This window comes from Lutjanus erythropterus, chromosome 15, assembly GCF_056507025.1.
Source record: "Lutjanus erythropterus isolate fLutEry1 chromosome 15, fLutEry1.hap2, whole genome shotgun sequence".
NCBI classification, from domain to species: Eukaryota; Metazoa; Chordata; class Actinopteri; order Lutjaniformes; family Lutjanidae; genus Lutjanus; species Lutjanus erythropterus.
The window spans coordinates 4,577,745-4,598,074 of NC_139331.1; the positions used below are offsets into that span (position 1 = coordinate 4,577,745).

The following is a 20,330-nucleotide window of genomic DNA, read 5'->3' on the forward strand; positions in this document are numbered from 1 at the left end:
CCTGCTTGTTCATAAATTAAAGCCTGCAACTCAGTTTAGTGTCAGCATTCACACTGCATTTTCCTTAGAAATGACCCTCTCTAGTTTTATGCTACTTTTCATTAGGTGTCTTACACAAAAAGAAGAAAGAAGGGCCTTTTGGGGTCTTCACAAATTTTAGTGCCTATCATTGTGCATATACAGTATTGAGCATTAAATACTCTCACTGTTCTGCATTCAGTCTCCATTTTCTTTGCATTGTTACTGATCTGATTTGAAAGCTTTATCCAGCTGTTTTTGTGAACTTAAAAGAAATGAAGTGCACTGTTCAGTCAGTGAACACTTTCTCTTCTCCCACATAGGTGCTGTCTGTGTTCAGGAAGGTGTTTGGGGAGGACTTTGAACCGTACAGCGGCTCCAGAGAGTTCCACATCACTCCGCTCAACCTGCAGGTTTGTCAGCAACACCTCACCCTGTTCTTCAGTAGCAAATGTTTCAAATTGTACAGACCAAGTTAAGGTGTTCTTCTCCTGTAGGTGGGCTTCTCCGTCCTGCAGCGCAGCGGTGGAGCCCCTGTGGCCCTGGACCCTCCACTGTCCATCACACACCAGGCACTGCGGCCCCTGGAGTCCCTGATGAAGTGTGTGGAGAAGGGCTGGATGACCATCCTGGTCGGCCCCACAGCCAGCGGGAAGACCAGCCTGGTGAGACTGCTGGCTCTGCTGACAGGACACCGCCTGCGGGTCATGGCCATGAACAGTGCCATGGACACCACAGAGCTGCTGGGAGGCTTCGAACAGGTAACTGGGAACTCAAGTCTCTAGTGTGTTCTTGAATCATCTGAAAACAGTAGACCACATCATGTTTCATTCTCTTCTTCATTCCAGGTGGATATCATGAGGCCATGGCAACAGGTGCTGGAGAGTGTGGACTACATAGTTGCCATGGTGATAAGGCGTGGCCTGATGTCGCTGGATGTTGGCATCCAGGACACAGAGTTCCTGCTGCAGACCTGGGGTCTGTTCTGCCACTGGCTGAATGAGGAAGGACTGCAGAGAACAGGAGGAACCGTCAACTCAGAGGCCCTGAACAAGCTGGAGGTCATCATCCTGCTCCTGCAGAAACTCAACACCAAGCTTAAAGTCTTCACTGGTACTGTCTGAAATAAAGGAAAATTCTTTCAGTGCTTTTTATTTTGATTGATTTGTCTTGTTATTATAAGAATGTTTCCAGCACTGTAACATGCCTATGTTTGTCCTCCAGACATGTCCAAACTGCAGATGGACTTCACACTGCTGAAGGAGCGTCTAGCTCAGCTGGAGGACGGCTGGACAAACGGAGGCTTCGAGTGGTTGGACGGTATGCTGGTGCAGGCCCTGCAGGCTGGTGACTGGCTGCTCATGGACAACGTCAACTTCTGCAGGTGAGAAAAAGTCCAGTGTATCTGTGTGCTTATCGATTTTTTTTTTATTTTTTTTGTAAAACAGTTTTACAAACAAACAAACAGAACAGCTGCACCCCCACTATTAGACTATTAACATTTTTTTTGAGCAGATGGCTTTTAAATATTTGAGCTAGCTTTTGCCACTGCACCTAAAAAATAAATAAATAATTTAAAAAAACTCACAAAAGAAACAAAATATTCTGCAATCAGTCATATTTAAGGTGGTCATAAAATTTAATCTGAGCTGTCTTAAGTCATTTTTTTTGTCTGATAAAATCAAACATGTTTAATGTTATCAGAAGGTAGTTTCACTCTCTCTGGTACCAAACAGGAATTCAACCAACTGAGAAGTTACTTTGTTAACAGCCAAAACACTTTTCAAATACTGTTATACAAAGATGATAGACGATGAATTCACAGTGTTTAATTTAGCGTGATTCTGATCCACCAGCCAGCACTTTTTGAAATAGTTGGCCTCTGGTTCCCACGTTTGTCTCGCATTAAAATAGTGCAGCTCACCAGCGGAGGCTGGTAGCAAATTGAGGCAACAAAATCCAAATCCTAAAGTTTGTACAAAAATAAATTTTGTCTTTATGATTATATTGATGCCGAATTGACAAGAAGACTATCAACGTGATTACTTCTGTCTTGTTTTTCTAGAGGTACGTGTTTTTACGAACACGTAAGGAATGGTTAATATGTCATATTTCTTAAAGGGAGTTTGGTGTAATATTTTTGTCAGGAAGCACAGGGAGCTTTATTTTAATGTTTAACATGTCTAGACTACAGAACCACTGGATGACTACTCAAGTATGATTGGCTGATGTTGACTGTTGTTAGTTATTGGGGGCTTTAATTAGTAATTTGTGTATTGATTACTGACAGCAGCTGATCAGGCTAATTATCAGCTAATTGTACTTAGTTTTTAACAGCAGTAGGCTACTTAATAAATGTTCGCCTTTTGTGTGTGTTTATCTCTTACTGCTGTGCCGTACACAACACAACTTGATTTCAACAAATCAAAACAAAAGCCCATTGAAATTCCAGGTTGTTTGACAGACATTTACAGAACCATACATGTCAGGAGGGTTAATATATAATATATAAAATGAGAAGTGTAGAGATCAACAACTAAAGTAAAGCCTGAAAAGAGCCTGAGATTGCTTTGATCATGTCTTCTTTGTTCAGTGCCTCTGTCCTGGATCGTCTCAATGCTCTGCTGGAGCCCGGTGGATCTCTCACCATCAACGAACGCGGTGTCATCGATGGGAAGACCCCCAAAATCACCCCACACCCTAACTTCAGGTAGTAAAGCAAAATTCTCGCTTGTTCTCTTTTGGATGAAGTCATGAAAGAAGTCGTTGCTCAGCTGATGTGTGTGTGTGCAGGCTGTTCCTGACCATGGACCCTGTGCACGGGGAGCTGTCCAGAGCCATGAGGAACAGAGGGGTGGAGGTTTACATCCCAGGAGAACATGAGGGAGTCTGCTGGGACACACTGGACCTGAAGACCCTGCTTCACACTGCAGGGGTGACCGGGGACTGTGTGTGTGATCTGCTGGTTGAAATACACAAGAGCGTCAAATCTGCCATCTGGGGTGAGCACTGAATAATGACAAGAAATAGATATGCTGTCAGTCTTCATGTCAGAGTTGATTAAAAAAACAAACTCCGGCTGTTATCTTCCAGATTCCCCCGCCTCATCAGTGGCCTCCCTCCTCCATGCTGCCACCCTGCTGTCCTGCCAGCTGCAGAGAGGTGTAGATTTACCCAGCGCCCTGCAGCACGCCTGTGGAGAAGCTTACTCACTGTGCCAACGCACCACTGCCAGCCAGAAGGTAACAACACCCTATAATCAATCAAAATCAGAGGCCCTGTTTTCACCTGGTATTAACATGCATCTTTGGTGATCTGATCACAAGGGCAGCTCTGTGTACATCAGTTCACAGCTGTTATAAGAATGGATCTCCACATGTGTCTCGAGTGATCACTTGTGATCAGATCTCACTTCCCCACTTTATAATCAAATGAGCACATAGCTACATCATGTCTTTGCAAAGACCAAACATGTAGCCAGTCGCTGCACACCGAGACAGTCACACACAATGTTTTTTGCACAAAAAAAGAAATAACTTCCTTTATAACATTTGCTGAATTTCCAAGAAGGCTTGAAAGAATTTGTCATAGACAGCATTTCACAAAGTTTATGAAGTTTCTCCTAACTCTACAATGCACAAAATTGAGCCATTTTTAAGGGAGTCTGAGGACTCTCTCCATGGGCACCAAAGAGACCGTCTATACTGGGTTACTGTGACCTGTACTTGTAAAATTTGACGTTTACTGTCAATGAAATGTTGTCTCCTTTCATAAATTCAGTGTAAACAGTGAAATCAGTTAAAACAGTGTGTTCAAACAGCTGCTAAATGTTGGCAGGTAGATGCACTTCAGACAAGAAGAACCACGACAATGTCACAACAACCTAACACTGTTTTTTTACAAGTAAAGAAATAACTTATTATTCTGCCTTAATGTTGAAATTACAACAAGGCACAAATTATGAAGAATTTGCTGTTTAGCAAAGTTTAAGCTTCTTCTCAATCAACGACCCTCAACATTGTGCAATTCTTAAAGGAGTCTGGGAATATTGGAGTCAAACACACCGTTTCCTCACACCTTAACATCTGCTGTTTATCTTGGCAGGTAATTTAAAGTATAGTGAACTAAATGGAAATCAGACAGCTGTTTCATGTGAACTCGGAGGACGTCAGTTGCATAGACAGTCCTTCAATGTGGCCTTGGACACATTTGCAGACACACCGTTTTAAAAATGTGGTCACGTGTGGCTCAGACCACCTCTGAGTGTGATCTGTGTGATCAGATCTCAATGCGTCTAAAGTACATGAACTCACTGGATTGATTGGATCACCCAAGACATGTTAAAACCAGTTGTAAAAAGCCTCTATGAACCTCAGCGCAGCCTGAAATCCTCAAGGAGAGATTTCTTGGCTGCTCCCAGACAGTATGCACTATATTATCAGGGCCGGACGGGCCTTTTCAGTTTTAGCTTTTGCAGCTGTGGAACTCCTTGCTGGAGCATCTCTCAGATTTTAAATAACTTCTCAAAACTCTGATTTCCAGGAGTATGTTTTCTAGTTTTACCAGCCATTTTTAAGATGCCCATACTGACTCTGTTGAACCATTTTTTATTTTAATTTAGTACATTTGTAAAATAATCTTATTATGTTATTATATTTAATTTTATATTCAATATTCTCTAAAATAACCAATTATTAGGTCAAAAATTTCCATTCGAACAACAGCTTTGGTTCATGACGAGGTGTCTCAAAAACTGAACTAACCAGGTTTCTCTGCAACTTGTTGCAGATATTCATGGCTTCCACAGCATATGTAAACCTTTAGCATGAATAAATCTAGTGAGAACATTCAAGGGTGAATGAACACCGGTGTGTTGTTGTGTCCCTCCAGCAAGCCCAGCAGGTGATTGAGCAGCACTTGGCCATCTTGGACACAGAGGACTGGGGCAGTGGGCTGCTGTGTGCTGGAGTTTGGCCTGATGGCTTCCCTTCCGCCCTGCTCTCCACCGAGGATTCCTGCTTCTCTGCTGTCCTCCGAGACGGACAGGTCCTCTCATTTTGCCTGAACACCCTCAGCATGCAGGGCAAACGGTAAGGACAAGTACAACACCGCTGTCAGTGTGAATCTATTCTGGAAGCACCTACCTAATATAGAAAAATGATATTAAAGGAAATAAAATTGTGCCTGATGTTGACATACTGAAAGCTCTTAAAGTGGCATCTGAGTGGTCAGTTTAAGCGTGAACGGATAATTAGACCAACTGTGTTGTTCACAGGAGTCGTCCGCTGAGTCTGAGTGACCTGCAGAGGGCGCTGCAGAGCAGTAGTGTCCATGAAGGCCTGGTGTTCTCTGGAGGAGTGGTGGATCTGGCAGATGGAGACGCTCTGAGGTTGATCCCCACAGCAGTGAGACTGGTGACAGAGAGAGCCTCTCATGGAGACTGGATCCTCCGCAGCAGCTGGCTCTCACATCTGGGGAAGAGCTACAAATATGCCCCTGGTGTGTTACTCTGCACAAACACATGCAGACACAGACACAGCACCCCAGAATTTGAGACTTAGAAGTTAAGAGCTTTCATACTCATCCTAAACAAGATATTCATATTTACTTTGCAAGAAATCGGCTTTTATGTTTGCAAATAACTGCAAATAATCCCTCAGATCAGAGTGACCTGTCTACATGTTTTACCGTTTATATAATAATCACATTACAACCACATTACAGAAATTAAAATGGGGGTTTTCTTTTTTCAGGTTTGTCCAATACAGTGCTTTGGATCCTAAAACTGTGTGCTTGTTGCCTCTTGCAGATCCAGCTCTGGTCCAGGTGGAGGCAGGAAACCGGGCTCTGAAGGCTGTGTTTGGTGGCAAACTTGCTGCCAAGGGCAAGTCACTGGCAGAGTTGCTTCAGCCTCATAGCATCGGTAAGCTCTTTGGTTTACTTGTTCTTCTCTTAAAAACACCATCATCAAAGTAAAGCATTGTTCATAACAATGCTGGTTTTAAGATTATGCTCAATGTAGAATTATCCAGGAAAAGAAAGAATCTTGATAATCAGTCAGAATGTCAAGAAAGTCACAGTAACTTCAATAATTACTTTTTCATAGAAAAGTAACTTCTAGAGTTGCACCAGTTACACAGCATAGTTGAAATCTTTCAGGTTTTGTTGTTTTCTCACAAAATACTCTATTTTCAAGGGTCGTACAAAGTTTTCACAAGATTGTAAAGTCCTTAATTTTTACCGTTATGTTTTCAAGGTTAGGTTTATGTTTGAAATGAAATATAATCCTTGTAAAGTACGTGATTTTCAACATCATCCAGAGTTTCATCAGCACAATCACTCAAGTGAGCTAAAATCTTTTAATATGTAAAATAAAACAATCATAATGTCATATTTTTTAGTCCTCTATTGATCCTATACTCTGGAAATCATCGAGCATTAAATAATCCTGATCAAAACATACAATCAAAGTTGATATAAACAGCTAGTAAAATAGACAAAGTGACAATATATATTGATTGCTGAGGGTATGAAGGTATTTGCAGTTGGATTTATACTAACAATTCAGTAAAAGTCCTTGAATTTTATTCCTAACAAGCTGTCTGAACCCTACATTTAGGCTAGAACAAAACACTTTTATCTGATATGATTCAACACACAACCTGTAGTTTGTGACTTAATCACGATAGAGTAAAAATAAGTTAAATCCTAATATGACTGTGAAAGGAATACTAAATATTTTCTAGTGCTGTACAGTAGATGAGTGGTTTTTTGGTTCTGTTCACTGTCATGTAGGATAACTTAAAGATAATCTGTCTTGTCAGCCTCTCCATCAAAATGCTGATGATGATTTCAGTCCTTTGACTTACGACCTCCTGCTGCCATCTGTAAGGAGTACTAATGACTGTGTTCTATTGGCAGATGAATACAGGATTCTGGTGGACATGCGATGGAACAAGCAGTACCTGGACATTTTAGCTAACAAGTGCAACTTTGAGGACGAGGAGAGATACATGGAGTTTCTGGAGGCTCTGAACGCAGTCGCCAACAGGTACAGTACGAGTCTGCCAGTCAACTCAATCCTGCAAATGAAAGACTTGAAGATTGCTGCAGTAGAACAAGTCAGCATCGGGTACTTTTGCAAGTGGAAGACTAACAAATTAAGTGCAGAACATGATGCAGTGCTAAGAATTAGAAATGTGATACTAGTCCTCTAAAGTATCTGGGACTCTGTGAAATGATAGAATTTGTTTCAGCTGTTGGTCATGTTCTAAAGGGTGCTAATAATTTGTTTGTAGGATTGTTCTGATGATGGACAGAGAGGAACGGGCTGTCATCTGCAGCTGTGCTATCAACATATCAGCTCAGAACTGTGCCCTGAGAATAGCCACAGCCTTCAGCAAAGGTGAGCAGAGCACAGCACACTTTTGAATTTGGAACTTGCACATAGCTGCAGTTAAAAGCAAAGCAAAGTCAAAAGGTTCACCATATGAACTCAGCATGCAACCTGGTGTGTAACAGTGTGATCATGTGTTCTCCTCCCCTCACAGGGACCGTGGACATCGGTCACCTGCCTCACCCAGTGCTGATGCACCTGCGGACCTTCTTTGACCTGTGGGACTCGTTCGCCCTGCAGGCTGTGCAGAGCGGAGCCCCTTACATCTCAGACCACATCATGTTTGAGGTCAGAACACACTCACTTCATCACTGTGTCACTGTACAGACAATTTTCTCTGCCTGGTTAGTCTATAACAACTATTACTACTGCTGGCTCATGTAAAATGGATACAGTGCACAATCTTAAATTATATGTCTGCTGCAAGGACCTGAGACGTGTTCCAATTTTGTGTATAGGCCTAGAAGTTGTGTGACCATTGTATACCTTTTAATCTTGTTGAGAGACAGCAAATTATCAACTGGGGTAGTTGGAGGCTTATTGGGAAAGGAACTGTATTGTTCCTTAACAAAAGTCCTCAAATGTAAATATGAAAAGACGTGGGCATGTGGTAGTTTATACTTCATTGCTGGCTGCTCGAAAGACGCAGCTATTCCATGCATGTAAAGATCTTTAATAAACTGTATCCCATTCCCATGTCAGGCCATGACTATCATATGTGGTGTAAAGAGGTGGTCAGAGATAATAGGTGCCATTACAGAGAGGCTTTGAAAACCAAAGGCTTCCTGAAATGCAACAAAATTAAAGCTGAGCTGCATGCAGAGACCTGTAAGGCAGAGAAGATTAAAGTTGGAAGACTGCAACCCAGTCTGGCTCAGAGTGACCTTTGACCCAAAAGATAATTTGCTTGCCCATTAATAATATACCTCATCTACTTCTACTCCTGCAGTATTAAGTATTAGTACAGTGAAATGGAATGAGAAGATAAGACAAAGCAAAACTCCAAAACTTAAGTAAAATTGCTCCAAACTCATGAAGGAAATTGAAGTCGGTATGGTCTCCTCCCTCACGCCTCTCTACCTGTCTTGTGTGTTCAGATCCTGCAGCTGCTGCAGTGGCTCGACCGTTTCTGGGACGTGTGCAGCACGCTGCCGGCTGACTCTCAGGGCATCTCTGTGCTGTCTTTGCACTGGCAGTGGGTGCAGAAACACCTCATCCTGCGACTACCCCAGCTGCTGCTGGGAGACGACGCATCCATTGAGTAAACACTTTTGTTTTCTGATTTTCATTTCATTCAGTCAATTTGTCAGTCAGATATATTATTTATTTTTTATTTGTTAACAGCTTTGCCCTAAATTTGCAGACATAATTTAACTTCAAGACTGCAATATATTTTCTGTCTTTCATACAGAGTTTTATATTTGTCATATTAATGTGTTACAGTTGTTACAGGAGACTTATATTTTAAAGTGTCTACAGTTAATGTTTCCACTTCCTGACTCTTGTGACTTTGCTGTTCTCCAGAGGTCACCAGGAGCTGCAGGCGGTGTCAGCAGCCATCCAGACTGTTCTGAGCACCTCGGTGTCTGTGGCCACTGCTCTGAAGGGCATCCAGAAAACACTGGGGAAAGCTCTGCCATTCAAGGTCTGGAGGCACTTCATCAACTCAACTTTACATCTTTGCAGATATTTATTTTTCGGCCAGTTCAGTATGTCTCTCTGTCACTCATGTCCTATCTAAAATGATCTGAATGACTTGATAACTGTCTCCATCTTCTCTGTCAGTTGGAGTCGGTGGCTGAGTGTGCATCTCGGCTCAGGATCCTCAGTAAAGCTCTGGATGTGAGTGATCTGAGGCTGGACGGCACCACAGGCTCTTGGAGGCAGGAGCTGGTCCAACTTCAGGGTGCTGGACTCGGCCTGGACATCAAAGAGAGTCTGCTGGAGGCCTGCGGCCTCGTCCTGCTGGCAAACAACCAGCTGGATCCCCACAAGTCTGGTGAGCTTTGGTCATAGAAAGACCTTTTACCTGCTGATCTGTGTTACTACAGGGACTGAGAATGTGGATGGTGATGTTGGTCAGGTGGCGGTCTGATAAATTCCAGCACAGTATATAATAGTTGCCGCCATTTCACCTCACATTTTGACTCCTAATTTTGGTGACATGTTGTCTGTTCTCTATCACCATCACCAGATCAAAACTTCCTCTTGGCCTTCAAAGTGTGGACTGTATTTTATGACTCACTGACATATTTACTAGTGCCACCATCAGGACAAAAGGTTTCCCCTTTTTTTTAAAGAGATCTAAAAAAAAAAACATTGTTCCAATTTGTTCTGAAGTTTACTGAATTATTGCCAGGATGGGCCTTTGTGGATACTCTGTTGTGACCTTTTGCATCACCTCATGCAAAAAATGTCAACTTAAACACAAGATAACTTTGTTAAGTTTGGTCCTGGACAAATCCAGGAATTTGACAGAAAATCAGGGTGATTCTATGGAGGACCGAAACTGTCAAAATCCAAAATAAATAAAGTAACAAGTAAATTGATATGACAATAAGTGCAGTACTGAACTGATATTAAAAATAAATGGCATTAATTAATTTACAAAATTAACATTTTAGTTTTAATTTGCTTCTGTATTTATTTACCTTTGCAATAAGTCCTCTGTTCATTTACTTTCCCATTTAATTTTATTATTTAAGTCAATCATTTTAAAAATTATTTATGTATTGATTTCTTTTTTTATTTGCATTTTTCCTTCTGTTTATTTACCCAAAATTACTTATCCCTGTACTAAATTCTTACATTTTTTTAATATTCATTTCTGCTTCATTATGCAAATAAGGGTGCTGTCAGTCAAAGTGTGTCATGGGGTCAACTTTTTGCCTATTGGTTGATCAACAAGCTCATCAATTTATTCCCTTCAATTAATGTCCCATTTAATGAATTAATTGATACCTACATTTAGTTCTAATATTATTTTTGGCGCATTTAATAATAAAGTCATTTATTTATTTTTGATCTTGGCAGTTTCTGTCCTACGTAGAATTCATGGCAATGTTGATTCATGATCAGCAGCTTTTTCACATAATCTTCTTTACTTTTCTCTTCTTTGCTTTCTATCTCACAAGATCAGTTTAAGTCAGTTTGCTCCTTTTAAAAATGGGGCCTCATACCTGAACATTTGGGTCGTCTTTTCCTCGATCTCTCTAAGTTAGGCTTTTATGACTCAGCTGAAAATCTTACTTCTGTTAAATCACTTGCAGATGTCACTTAAGAAGCAATCTGTTTTTTTTACAAGCAGTTCCTGCATCTCACTATTTTTCTTTGACCGTTGGTAAGAACTGACAAAGATAAGCCTTAGTCAGAATTTCAGCAGACCATGGCTGTGAATTTTGCCTGTCATGTTCCCATCAGGATGAAGCTGTTTAATAGTGAATCCATGTGCCTAGGACCACCCTCAGGACAAACTTTACATCTTAAGCCCCACTGCTGTTCATGATTGCTGCAGTCTGTGTGATATTAAAGAGTCAGTATGTGTATGTGGTACTACATTTTTCCCTTAGGAGTGTTGCAGAGGTTGGTGTCGAGCGTGGAGCAGCAGCAGCATCAGATGACCTCCAGGGGGCTCTTGGAGGTGTCCTCCCTTTCTGAGGGAGAGGAGCCAGGAGATGGAGTCCAACTTGCCAGAGAGGAGCTGCAGCAGCTCAGCCGCAGGGCTCAGCTTTGGCCCCTGATGGAGCAACTGGCTGTACTCAACCAGCTGCGACTCAGCACCGACCTGCTGCACCTGGCTCTGTCTCCTGGGTAAAACTCTTATTTCCTAAGCAAAACAGACATATTGATGGGGACTGATGTTGAAACAGCTGATTGACTGTTCTGAGAACTCGTCTTCTGTTGACTTGCAGTGATCAGGAAGCTGAGGACAGCTTACGTCGAGAACTCTCCAGACATCTGCGCTACTGCCTCCAGTCCACACCGATGAACGTCAGTCAGCTGCAGCCCCTGTGGTTCCTGCTCAGCAGTGACAGAGTCAGTAACCATGTTAACCTCCCCTACACTCAAACATATATTTTGTTTACTGTTACTTCAGTTGGATGTAACTTACACAAGTGTGATGTGGAAACTTAAAGTCTCCAGTGCACAGACACTGAGAATGGACATTTCTGTGAACTACTTTTGAAACGAACACTATTTGTATACAGAGGTTCTGGAGAAGTTGTCATTTTAAGAATGAGCTAATTAAACTGATTAATCCATAATTAATTATTATTTAAAGAAGAATGTTCTTGTATATCAAACATGTCTGTAGGAGATATTTACGTAAAATTTTAAAGATGACTTCTGAAGACTTGTGAGATACAGATGTTAATTGATTTGGCATATTTCATTTAGTTAATTAATTTATTAATTTTGAAATTTGGATTGTCAGTTTGGATTTAGAAATGTAGATTCATTGTAATAAGTCACACCTACTGTAATCAATTATTACCAAACTTCATGCATCGACTGAGTCACGAATCTAGGTTGTGCAAAATGAATATCGTACAAATCCATGCAGCTGATTACGAGATTTTCTTTGCATTTGTGGCGCCCCCTGGAGGCGCAGCACAATGTATTTTAATATGTAAGCTTAGTGAAAACTCCTGAACATGCATGTTGATTTTCAGGTTGATATCTTGATGTGTTTAGGAGTTATAGCAAACAAATTAGCTATTTTGATAAAAAAAAAAAAGAAAAAAAGATTGGCTTGACTGAGGTATTGAAAATTCCTTGCTAAATTTAGATCAGCAAAGTCTGAAGATGATCCTGACTCAGTTTTGGGAAGATTGACCCAACAGTTTTGGACAAGTTCTCAAAAATTGGAGTTTAAGAAAATTGAGACAAAGTTGTAAAATTTGACATTTTTAGAGCAGAAGACCACTGGAGCAAAGATGCATATGACTTGCAAGATTAAAATGGTGAAAGAATTTTGACTCTAAGCCTTTTTCAGGATAACTGCAAACAGATGAACTTGATTGTTACGGACTGTTATTTCTTTGTGCCTGAGTAGCGGGTGGAATTGGCAACACACCTGCAGATTTTCTTTTAATGGAAAAAAATAAAGAATAGTGTCAATTCAGAAGATTCAGATTTGGGTAGAGCTTGTATTTGGAGTCCTAAAAATGAGAGCTGTCCAGACTTCAGATATGAGACACCTCCAATAACAGATTAAAAACTGTTATTCAGGAGAGTCCTGGTGGCACAAGGGTAAGATGCTGACCATGTAATTACAGAGATCCTCCCCACTCTCTTCCTGTTTGATTTCTGTCAGCTCCTCACTGTGCACTATCAGGTGCCAGGAAAAAATGCTTTGAAATAAAGGAACAATGAGTCAACGTACCAAACATGACAAATGCTGCTCTTCTCCCCTGCAGCCGGCTGAGGAGCTGCAGTTTGTGTGGTGTGAGCTGCTCTCGGAGGCCCTGGCTGCCCTGTGGACCAGCAGTGTGACCTCAGACCCCGAGCTCTGGCTCAAATGGGACCCGCTGAGACAAGAGAGCCAGCCAGCTCCTAAGCTGCACCATGGAGCAGACACCATGGTACTGTCCTCTAAAATGTCCCATTAATGTCACTGTGTTTAAATCTGCTGGTTTAATCCATGTCCATGTTGTGTTCAGGGACCAGCCCTGCTGAGTAAAGCTGTGTGGTCGCGATGCATGCTGGGAGTGCTCAGCAGCAGCGAGGCTGGAGGTCGATGGGAGCCTTCAGGGGCAGCCCTCCTCTCCCTTTCCCACGTCACCCTGGGGGAGTGGAAGGAGAGGATCCAGCAGCTGCAGGACGTGTCTGCAGTGCTGTGGGACAACATGGCCATCCCCACCCTGGCTGAGTTCAGGTACATTCAAACATTAACGATGGTCACCACAGGCATTTTTCATGTTCAGGTTTACTAATCAAACTCGTACCTCCTCAGGGGCACAGACTTCAGGCTCCAGGGCGCCGTCCTGCGGCGGCAGCTTCAGAGCATGGCCGACCTGCTGCCCCCCAGCCTGCAGGAGGGCTACATGGAGAGCTGTGAGAGCCTGGTGGAGGACCCCGACCCTCTGATAGCTGCACAGGAGATCCAGACCGTCTTCAGAGACTTCCTGCCTCCCAACCTGCTCCCGGATGGCCTGGCAGAGGCCTGCATCACCTGCCTGCAGCAGTACATCCAGAGCAAAGTCCAAGGCTCCAACCAACTGGCCCGCTCTGGAGTCTTCTGGGTCAACATGGGCCTGCTGCAGATCAAAGTGTGGACGCCACAGACCATCTTTGACCCGGCTGTGAAGAGGGCATACAAACTCAACTATGCTCAGCAGGAGGTCAGCAGCTGTCTGCTTTTGTTTTTCAACCCTATTTGTCACTTAAAAATGAGTATAAATCTAAAAATTCTTGTCTATAGACATTATCTGGAGGATGATTATAAAGTTCCAACTGGTGTTTATAAAACTTAACTCTTGTTCAATCAATAGTTTAGAAATCATATATGAACGTTATTTGAATGTTTGCTAACATTAAAATAACTATTAACTATATCTGTTAAACTATTAATTTATGATTTATTAATGATGGTTATTAAAAAGTGTTTTTCATTAAAGCCAGCAGACTTTTGTTTACTGATGTAATGTGAACTGCTGATTGTAATGCAACGTCACTGTATGTGCATTGCAGCTGGCTCTGCTGCAGGAGGAGTGGAGAGCACGCAGCCTGTCATCTCAGCTGATGACCGGAGCAGAGCTGGAGGAGAGCAGCACCACTGATGGCTTCCAGCATCCTCGAATCAGGTCAGAACCAGCTGCAAGTTCTCACTGTGTGATATTTCAACTGAGCGTTTCAGGCAGTAACTTTATTTTGCTCACTGACATTTAGACTTTCAATTTACATATGACATGTGAGTAATGTATTAAGACACACTAGAATAGTGTGATACTACATAGATCTGAGTGTGTGGAGTTCTCTTTAAACAGTTTTCGACTACTTTAACAGCCAACGCCTGAGCAAAGATTGAGCTGGGTGAAGTGGTTGTCATCCTATCTATCTTGAGACAGACTTCTGAAAAAATTGAACCTGTCCTTTTACCCTCTGTATGTTGTTGTAGGTACCTGTGGATCCGCATGCAGCAGGTGAAGGAGCAGATCGCAGAGCTCTCCAGGAAGCAGGCCTGTCGCCCTCATGAGCCGCAGTATGGTCGCCTTTTCCAGGAGCTGCAGCACTACCTGTGCAGCATCGGCCAGGCGTCCGCGGTGGAAGACCTCCTGTCCCACCTGCTTAAGGCCCTGCAGAGCTCCTCCTCCTCCAAGTCCAGGTCAGCAGTGCAGGGCCTGTTGAAGGAGGAGGCCGTGTGGCAGAACTCCCAGCAGCGCTTCTGCCAAAGGCTGCTGGAGGAGTACCCTTTGTACCCCGATGTGGTCGGGCCCGTTCGGACTGGCATCCTGCAGCTCCGACACGGCATGAGGCTCGTGGCCTCTCAGGTGGCCGCCTCACTCACGCCTGTACCCGGTCTGCCCAAGCTGGTGTCGTGCCTGCTGGCCTTCCCCTCCCTGTCCCACAGCCTGCCGTCCTACCTGTCCCGGGCAGACTTCCTCTGCTCCAGAGCCTGCATGGACATCCTGCGCTGCCTGGTGAAGCTTCTGCCTCAGCAGCAAGACCATGAACATGTGGTCCCCCAGTCGTCCACACTGCTCCTAAATGCTCTGCTGTATGTGCAGTGTCACACCCTGTCCACCGGAGAGTTCAGCCCTGAGACACGCAGCCTCTTCAGACACATCTGTCAGGTCAGAGCTTCACTTTAACACTTAAAGACACTCATTTCTGGGTTCACACTTGACTCTATTTAACAAGAAATTTTTCAAAGTAAATGCATGCTGTAACTGCTGCCTGTAATATGATGCTCCTCAGGCTCTAGTGAACGAGTGGGACGAGCAGGAGAGACGGAGAAGGGAGCGGGAACAGCTGGAGGCCAGTCTGTACCGCAACCGCAGTCGACTGCACGGCTCAGGGCTGACAGAAGATGAGCAGGAGGAGAGGGACTTCAGACAACGCTTCCCTCAGTTCAACCAGGTATTCACATACAACTGGTAGAAAAGATCACAGTGAGTCCATCGGTCTTGTTCCCATGTCTCATGTCTAAGTGGGAACAATTTTTGAAACTGGTCCAATACTGAGCGAGAGCGCCACAGCCAGCAGCCGTAACTTTTTCTGCCCTTTTCTGGTCCATGCACCTAATTCTGAACACTCCTGAGCATTTCCCCCAAAGATAAAGTGGTTTGGAAACCAAAAAGTTGGTTCCCAGCTGGCACCAAAAACTAGCAGGTTTTTCTCAGGAACTAATGTGGGTGTGTCATATTCTACAGGTTGTTTGTGCAATGTCCTTCTTGGAGGACATCCTTGATTACAGTGGTTCTCAAAACTGAACTTTGTTGCTATGTAGTGAATCAGCCCACATTTCTATCTAGGGAGAGAACCGGTTCGAGAACCAGAACTTAATTGGTGGAAAAGGGCCCAGGCTCAGATTGTCATTCTGTGTCTGACAACATTATGGAAAAGATCCTTACAGAGATTTATGTTAAAGTAAGATACAACTTGTTTAACCAAAAATAGTGGACTTATCAGTCTCGCCAAACTAACCAGACTCTATTTATACAAACAGTCATTTTGTCATTGTTAAACATACTTCATTCAAACTGGACAGAAACAAAACTACAACTAAACCCTTAATTGACCCAGATGTGAAAATATTCTGGCTGTGCATGACTTTTCTCTCCTCTTCTCCTCTGCTGTCCAGCCTCCATCTCACTCCTCTCCTTATCTCTAACTTTGGTTTGGTTGGAATAAATCCCGAGACATTATTGATGAGTTGTTTCTGTTTAAATAAATATCTTACATGACTAACCCGAGGCCCTATCACTAAGAAGACAGATACTTTACAGCCAAGAAAAAAACACACTCCAAGCTCACTGTATATGTCCAAACTTCATCAGGACTTTGCAGACATCGTGTCCCAGCCAAGTCTGGAGGGTCCAGCAGACACAGGACTGAAGGAGGAGGAGGAGACAGTGCAAGAGGAGTCCAGTGAGAGCAGCTCTCTGTCTCCAGCTGTCATCAACACTCTGGTGCAGGTCCATCAGCGTCTCTGTCTGGGATACGCACAGTCACTGTGGTACCAAAGCACAGCACCAGCCAATCACAGCAAAGAACACATCAACGCCCTGGTATCTTCCTATCAGATTGCTTCCCCAATGATGTCACGCTTCTATCATCTGATTGGTCAGTGGTCTTCTCTGTTGGAAACATTTTTCACCATTTTCTAGAAGCAAAGCAGAAATGTGGGTTCTGACCTCTGTGTTTGATCCAGATGCTGAACTGGACCAGCAGCTGACAGGCAGTGAGCTGCTGCTCTCAGCCCTCCTCCAGAACACGGTGCAGGGCCTGGGGGGTCCTGACGGTCTAGCTGTCACCTCAGAAGGACCATATGACTTCTACCAGCAGCCCAACATGAGCGAGGCCCGTCTCTGTCTCCCTGTCCTGGAGCAGCTGAGTGCTGCAGTGAAGCAGAGGCTGGAGGACTGGCCGGACCACCCGGCTCTCGTACAGGTCAGTGACCTTTACACATCAAGGCTGCCGTGGGCATTCAGTGTTTTTGGTCTTGGTTGCTCTCATGTGTCTTCCTGTCTGTGTGTGCTGTTCTCCAGCTGACTGTGGTGATGGAGAGGATCCTGGCTTTCAGTCTGGCGAGTCCACTGGCAAAGTTCCTTAACGGTCTGGAGATCCTGCTCAGCAAAGCACAGGTGAGTTCTGTGAGATCGCTCTCGTGTCATGTATGATTACATGAGTGTATTCTTCTGTAATGTTGATACATTTGATCAACTATAAAATACACCAGCGACCTTTTTAATAGCCAACATCATTCATCAGGAAAAAATACCAAATGTTTTTCAAATGTTAGTGAGGTGAGTTCTGTGTTATTTATCACCTGTTCTGTGCGGTTCTCATCAGGACTGGGAGAATAACGCCAGCCGCTTGGTGTCTCTGCGAAAGGAACTGGAACCAGTTACCCAGCTCATTATCCAGTGGCGCAAACTGGAGCTCAAGTAAGACAAAAAAGGGTTTTATCCAGCCAACATTTTAGGTTACTTTTTTACAGAATATCTAACAGAAATTCAAACTGGGCTGTCGTCTTCAAATTTTCCTCTGTTTATATCAACCAGGGCCGGTTTCACCAGGCTTGGTCTTAAGCTAAGTTGGTCTTAACTTTGCATGTTAAGTCTAACCTAATAGTTACACCAGTTGGACCATCAAGGCTGAAGTCGTCTTCTTGTTAAGACCAGGTGTAAATCTTACACTTAGTCAGGAGTAGGTTTAAAGTCAAACCTAGCTTGATGAATACAAATATACAGCCTCTAGTCACTGATATCTTCTATTTTGTGCCATGAACACTCAAAAAGACAAGAGGGAAATGAATCTTATTCAGTCACACATAACACCAGACATAATAATGAATTACCATTTGCAGAATTCACAAGAAGGCCTAAATAATTAAGAATTTGTCATGGACAGCATTTCACAAAGTTTATGAGGTTTTTCCTCACTCAAAATCTCTCAAAATAGCAAGAGTTTATTATGGAGTCTGGGGATATTGCAACTATTAGCTCAACACTGAAATAAATATTGAATCTGTTTTATCTGAACCATTATTTATGTCTTTTGTTATTTCTCTCCAAGTTGACTGCTTCTTTATTGTTATTACATTGGAGTACTTGGCTGCTAGTAATTCAAGATCAGTAATCACCAAGACTGCAGGATATTGTTGCTGCTGTGAATTAAGTTAAGTTCCTATATCAATAAAGGGATGTTGTAGAGAGCTGCTTTCTGCCTGGTACAGTTAGAGAAATAAAGACATGCTTAGTTTATGGCCCTGGTTACTATTTGAGAAAATAAGGAGATTAATGAGGAAAGTAGGATAACTTCATGTCCCAAAAATGTTTTTTGGGACAGCGCTAAAAAACCATTTGCACAATGTACAAACTGCTTCCTGTTCCTGTCTGTAGAATATAAATGTGTCCTGTCCTGTCACATGTAGTTGCTGGTCGAGCAGCCTGGACAACGCCATGAAGCGGCACACTGAGAAATCAACCAAACACTGGTTCTCCATCTACCAGCTGGTGGAGAGATACCTGGAGGAGCAGAGGATGGATGCTAATGCACAAAGTATGATGGATGGCTCTGAGTGTGTGCTGTTGTTATCCTTGACTTAGTTAATAAAGAATTCTGTATTTTTTCATGTTTTTACTTTTCTGACAGAAAAGTTGGTTCATAATGTTGATTTATAGAGGAAGTTTCAGGAACGTATCAAGTTAAAACTATTTATTTGAAGTGAAAAGAAACCTGGCACTATTTACTTGTAGCATAACTAATCAGTGTATTTCTAGACACAAACTAAAACAAATAATGGACACATTTAAATGTGAGAACTGAATCAAAATGCTATGACTGTTAAGACTCTTTGTCTTCCTGTTACTGTCTGTCCTCTCTAGGTGAGGAGGTGGAGCGCCTCTCTCTGTCCTCAGTGTCCTCCACCCTGCAGGCCTTCATGGAGGGCTCCACCCTGGGAGAGTTCCACACCCGTCTGGCCATGCTGCTCAGCTTCCACTGCCACCTCCTGCTGGTCCCCGATCAGACTGGACGAGGTCAGCCACCAACAACTCTGTCCTATACGAGTCAAGACATACAAGTCTGTCTTGATGTCTTTCATCTCAGCCACATTGTATAAAATGACCTATAGTGACCTCTAGGATGATCACTGCCTCATGAAACTTCACAACCATAAACTACAGACCTGGAACATTCAGCATCCAGCACCTGGATGGATGGATTTCTTATGTATATTGACAATAAAGGGGTCTCAGAACAACCCCCAGAACAGAAGTGCTCGGCATCTAGTCACTGAAAAGTTAATGTCAAAAGCTTTTGATCCCAGATCACAGGAGGAATTTTTCTACAGTGTTATTAAAAGTCTCACCATCTTAATGTGGTATTTCTGGGGCATTTTTGACCATTTCTATCAGTTCTCCGGTGGTCAAAAATGGTTGCATTTTGCAAAAAATCTGTGATAAATGATATTAACACATTGGCTGCTGCAACAACTTGAAGAGACATGATAGAGCATCATGGGAGTGGACATCATTTACTTCAATCATAATGTTATACACTCTAAAATTTCAACATTGTGAATAGTCACTTAATTTACTACAGAATTATGATGAAAAAAACTTGGCACACAGATCTGAGCTGCATCTTGAATTAATCTTCAGGTTGCAGTGTTCAGATGATGTAAACCACTGCTATGTGAGAAATGAGAAATATTCTTTTGATCATAGAAATTAAAAGTCAATTAAAATGTTGAATCTGGATAGAGCTAATATCTTCTTATGGTATAAAAGGATTCAGTATTACATAAATATGTTTGCTCAGTGTCTCCAGGATTTAAAACATTTTTGAAATTATACATAACAATGTGGCACAATGTGGGGAAACAACATTTATAACATTTAAAAGATGCAGAGGCTTTACTTTAAGATTGAGGATGTTACAATAACAGGCACATCGCTCCACCAATTAACCAGTTGATCACTGAACGCTGACGGTGACCCTTCATGTTTTCCAGTTCATCCCAGTTTTTCACCATCAGCTCAAAATAAATAAATCCAGTCAGCGCTGTGCAGCACTGGACATTTTAATTTGCCAAACAGACAAACTGCAATTTGTCAACTTATCACATCATGATTGAATATTGACAGATTTATTGATCAGATGATCAGGCGGGGTCACTGTCTGTTGTCCTCATGTCATGCATCAAGCTATTGCAGACATCACTGATTGGATTTCGACTAAACTC

General features: G+C 42.7%; 1 protein-coding gene across 1 annotated transcript in view; it reads left to right on the top strand.

Moving 5' to 3' along the window:
- Positions 1-20,330, top strand: part of mdn1 (midasin AAA ATPase 1) — a 64,986-nt gene that overhangs the window by 26,774 nt on the left and 17,882 nt on the right. The window contains exons 41-70 of the mRNA XM_084737492.1: positions 342-431; positions 516-779; positions 867-1,131; positions 1,243-1,402; positions 2,612-2,728; positions 2,812-3,020; positions 3,112-3,260; positions 4,909-5,108; positions 5,294-5,517; positions 5,828-5,941; positions 6,940-7,069; positions 7,317-7,423; positions 7,569-7,702; positions 8,512-8,675; positions 8,939-9,059; positions 9,200-9,413; positions 10,984-11,224; positions 11,326-11,449; positions 12,835-12,999; positions 13,078-13,292; positions 13,371-13,758; positions 14,108-14,220; positions 14,535-15,210; positions 15,335-15,496; positions 16,417-16,702; positions 16,791-17,029; positions 17,128-17,223; positions 17,432-17,526; positions 18,516-18,643; positions 18,970-19,122. Of these exons, the coding sequence (XP_084593618.1) occupies positions 342-431; positions 516-779; positions 867-1,131; positions 1,243-1,402; positions 2,612-2,728; positions 2,812-3,020; positions 3,112-3,260; positions 4,909-5,108; positions 5,294-5,517; positions 5,828-5,941; positions 6,940-7,069; positions 7,317-7,423; positions 7,569-7,702; positions 8,512-8,675; positions 8,939-9,059; positions 9,200-9,413; positions 10,984-11,224; positions 11,326-11,449; positions 12,835-12,999; positions 13,078-13,292; positions 13,371-13,758; positions 14,108-14,220; positions 14,535-15,210; positions 15,335-15,496; positions 16,417-16,702; positions 16,791-17,029; positions 17,128-17,223; positions 17,432-17,526; positions 18,516-18,643; positions 18,970-19,122 (5,743 nt within the window). The remainder of the gene's footprint in view (positions 1-341; positions 432-515; positions 780-866; positions 1,132-1,242; positions 1,403-2,611; positions 2,729-2,811; positions 3,021-3,111; positions 3,261-4,908; positions 5,109-5,293; positions 5,518-5,827; positions 5,942-6,939; positions 7,070-7,316; positions 7,424-7,568; positions 7,703-8,511; positions 8,676-8,938; positions 9,060-9,199; positions 9,414-10,983; positions 11,225-11,325; positions 11,450-12,834; positions 13,000-13,077; positions 13,293-13,370; positions 13,759-14,107; positions 14,221-14,534; positions 15,211-15,334; positions 15,497-16,416; positions 16,703-16,790; positions 17,030-17,127; positions 17,224-17,431; positions 17,527-18,515; positions 18,644-18,969; positions 19,123-20,330) is intronic.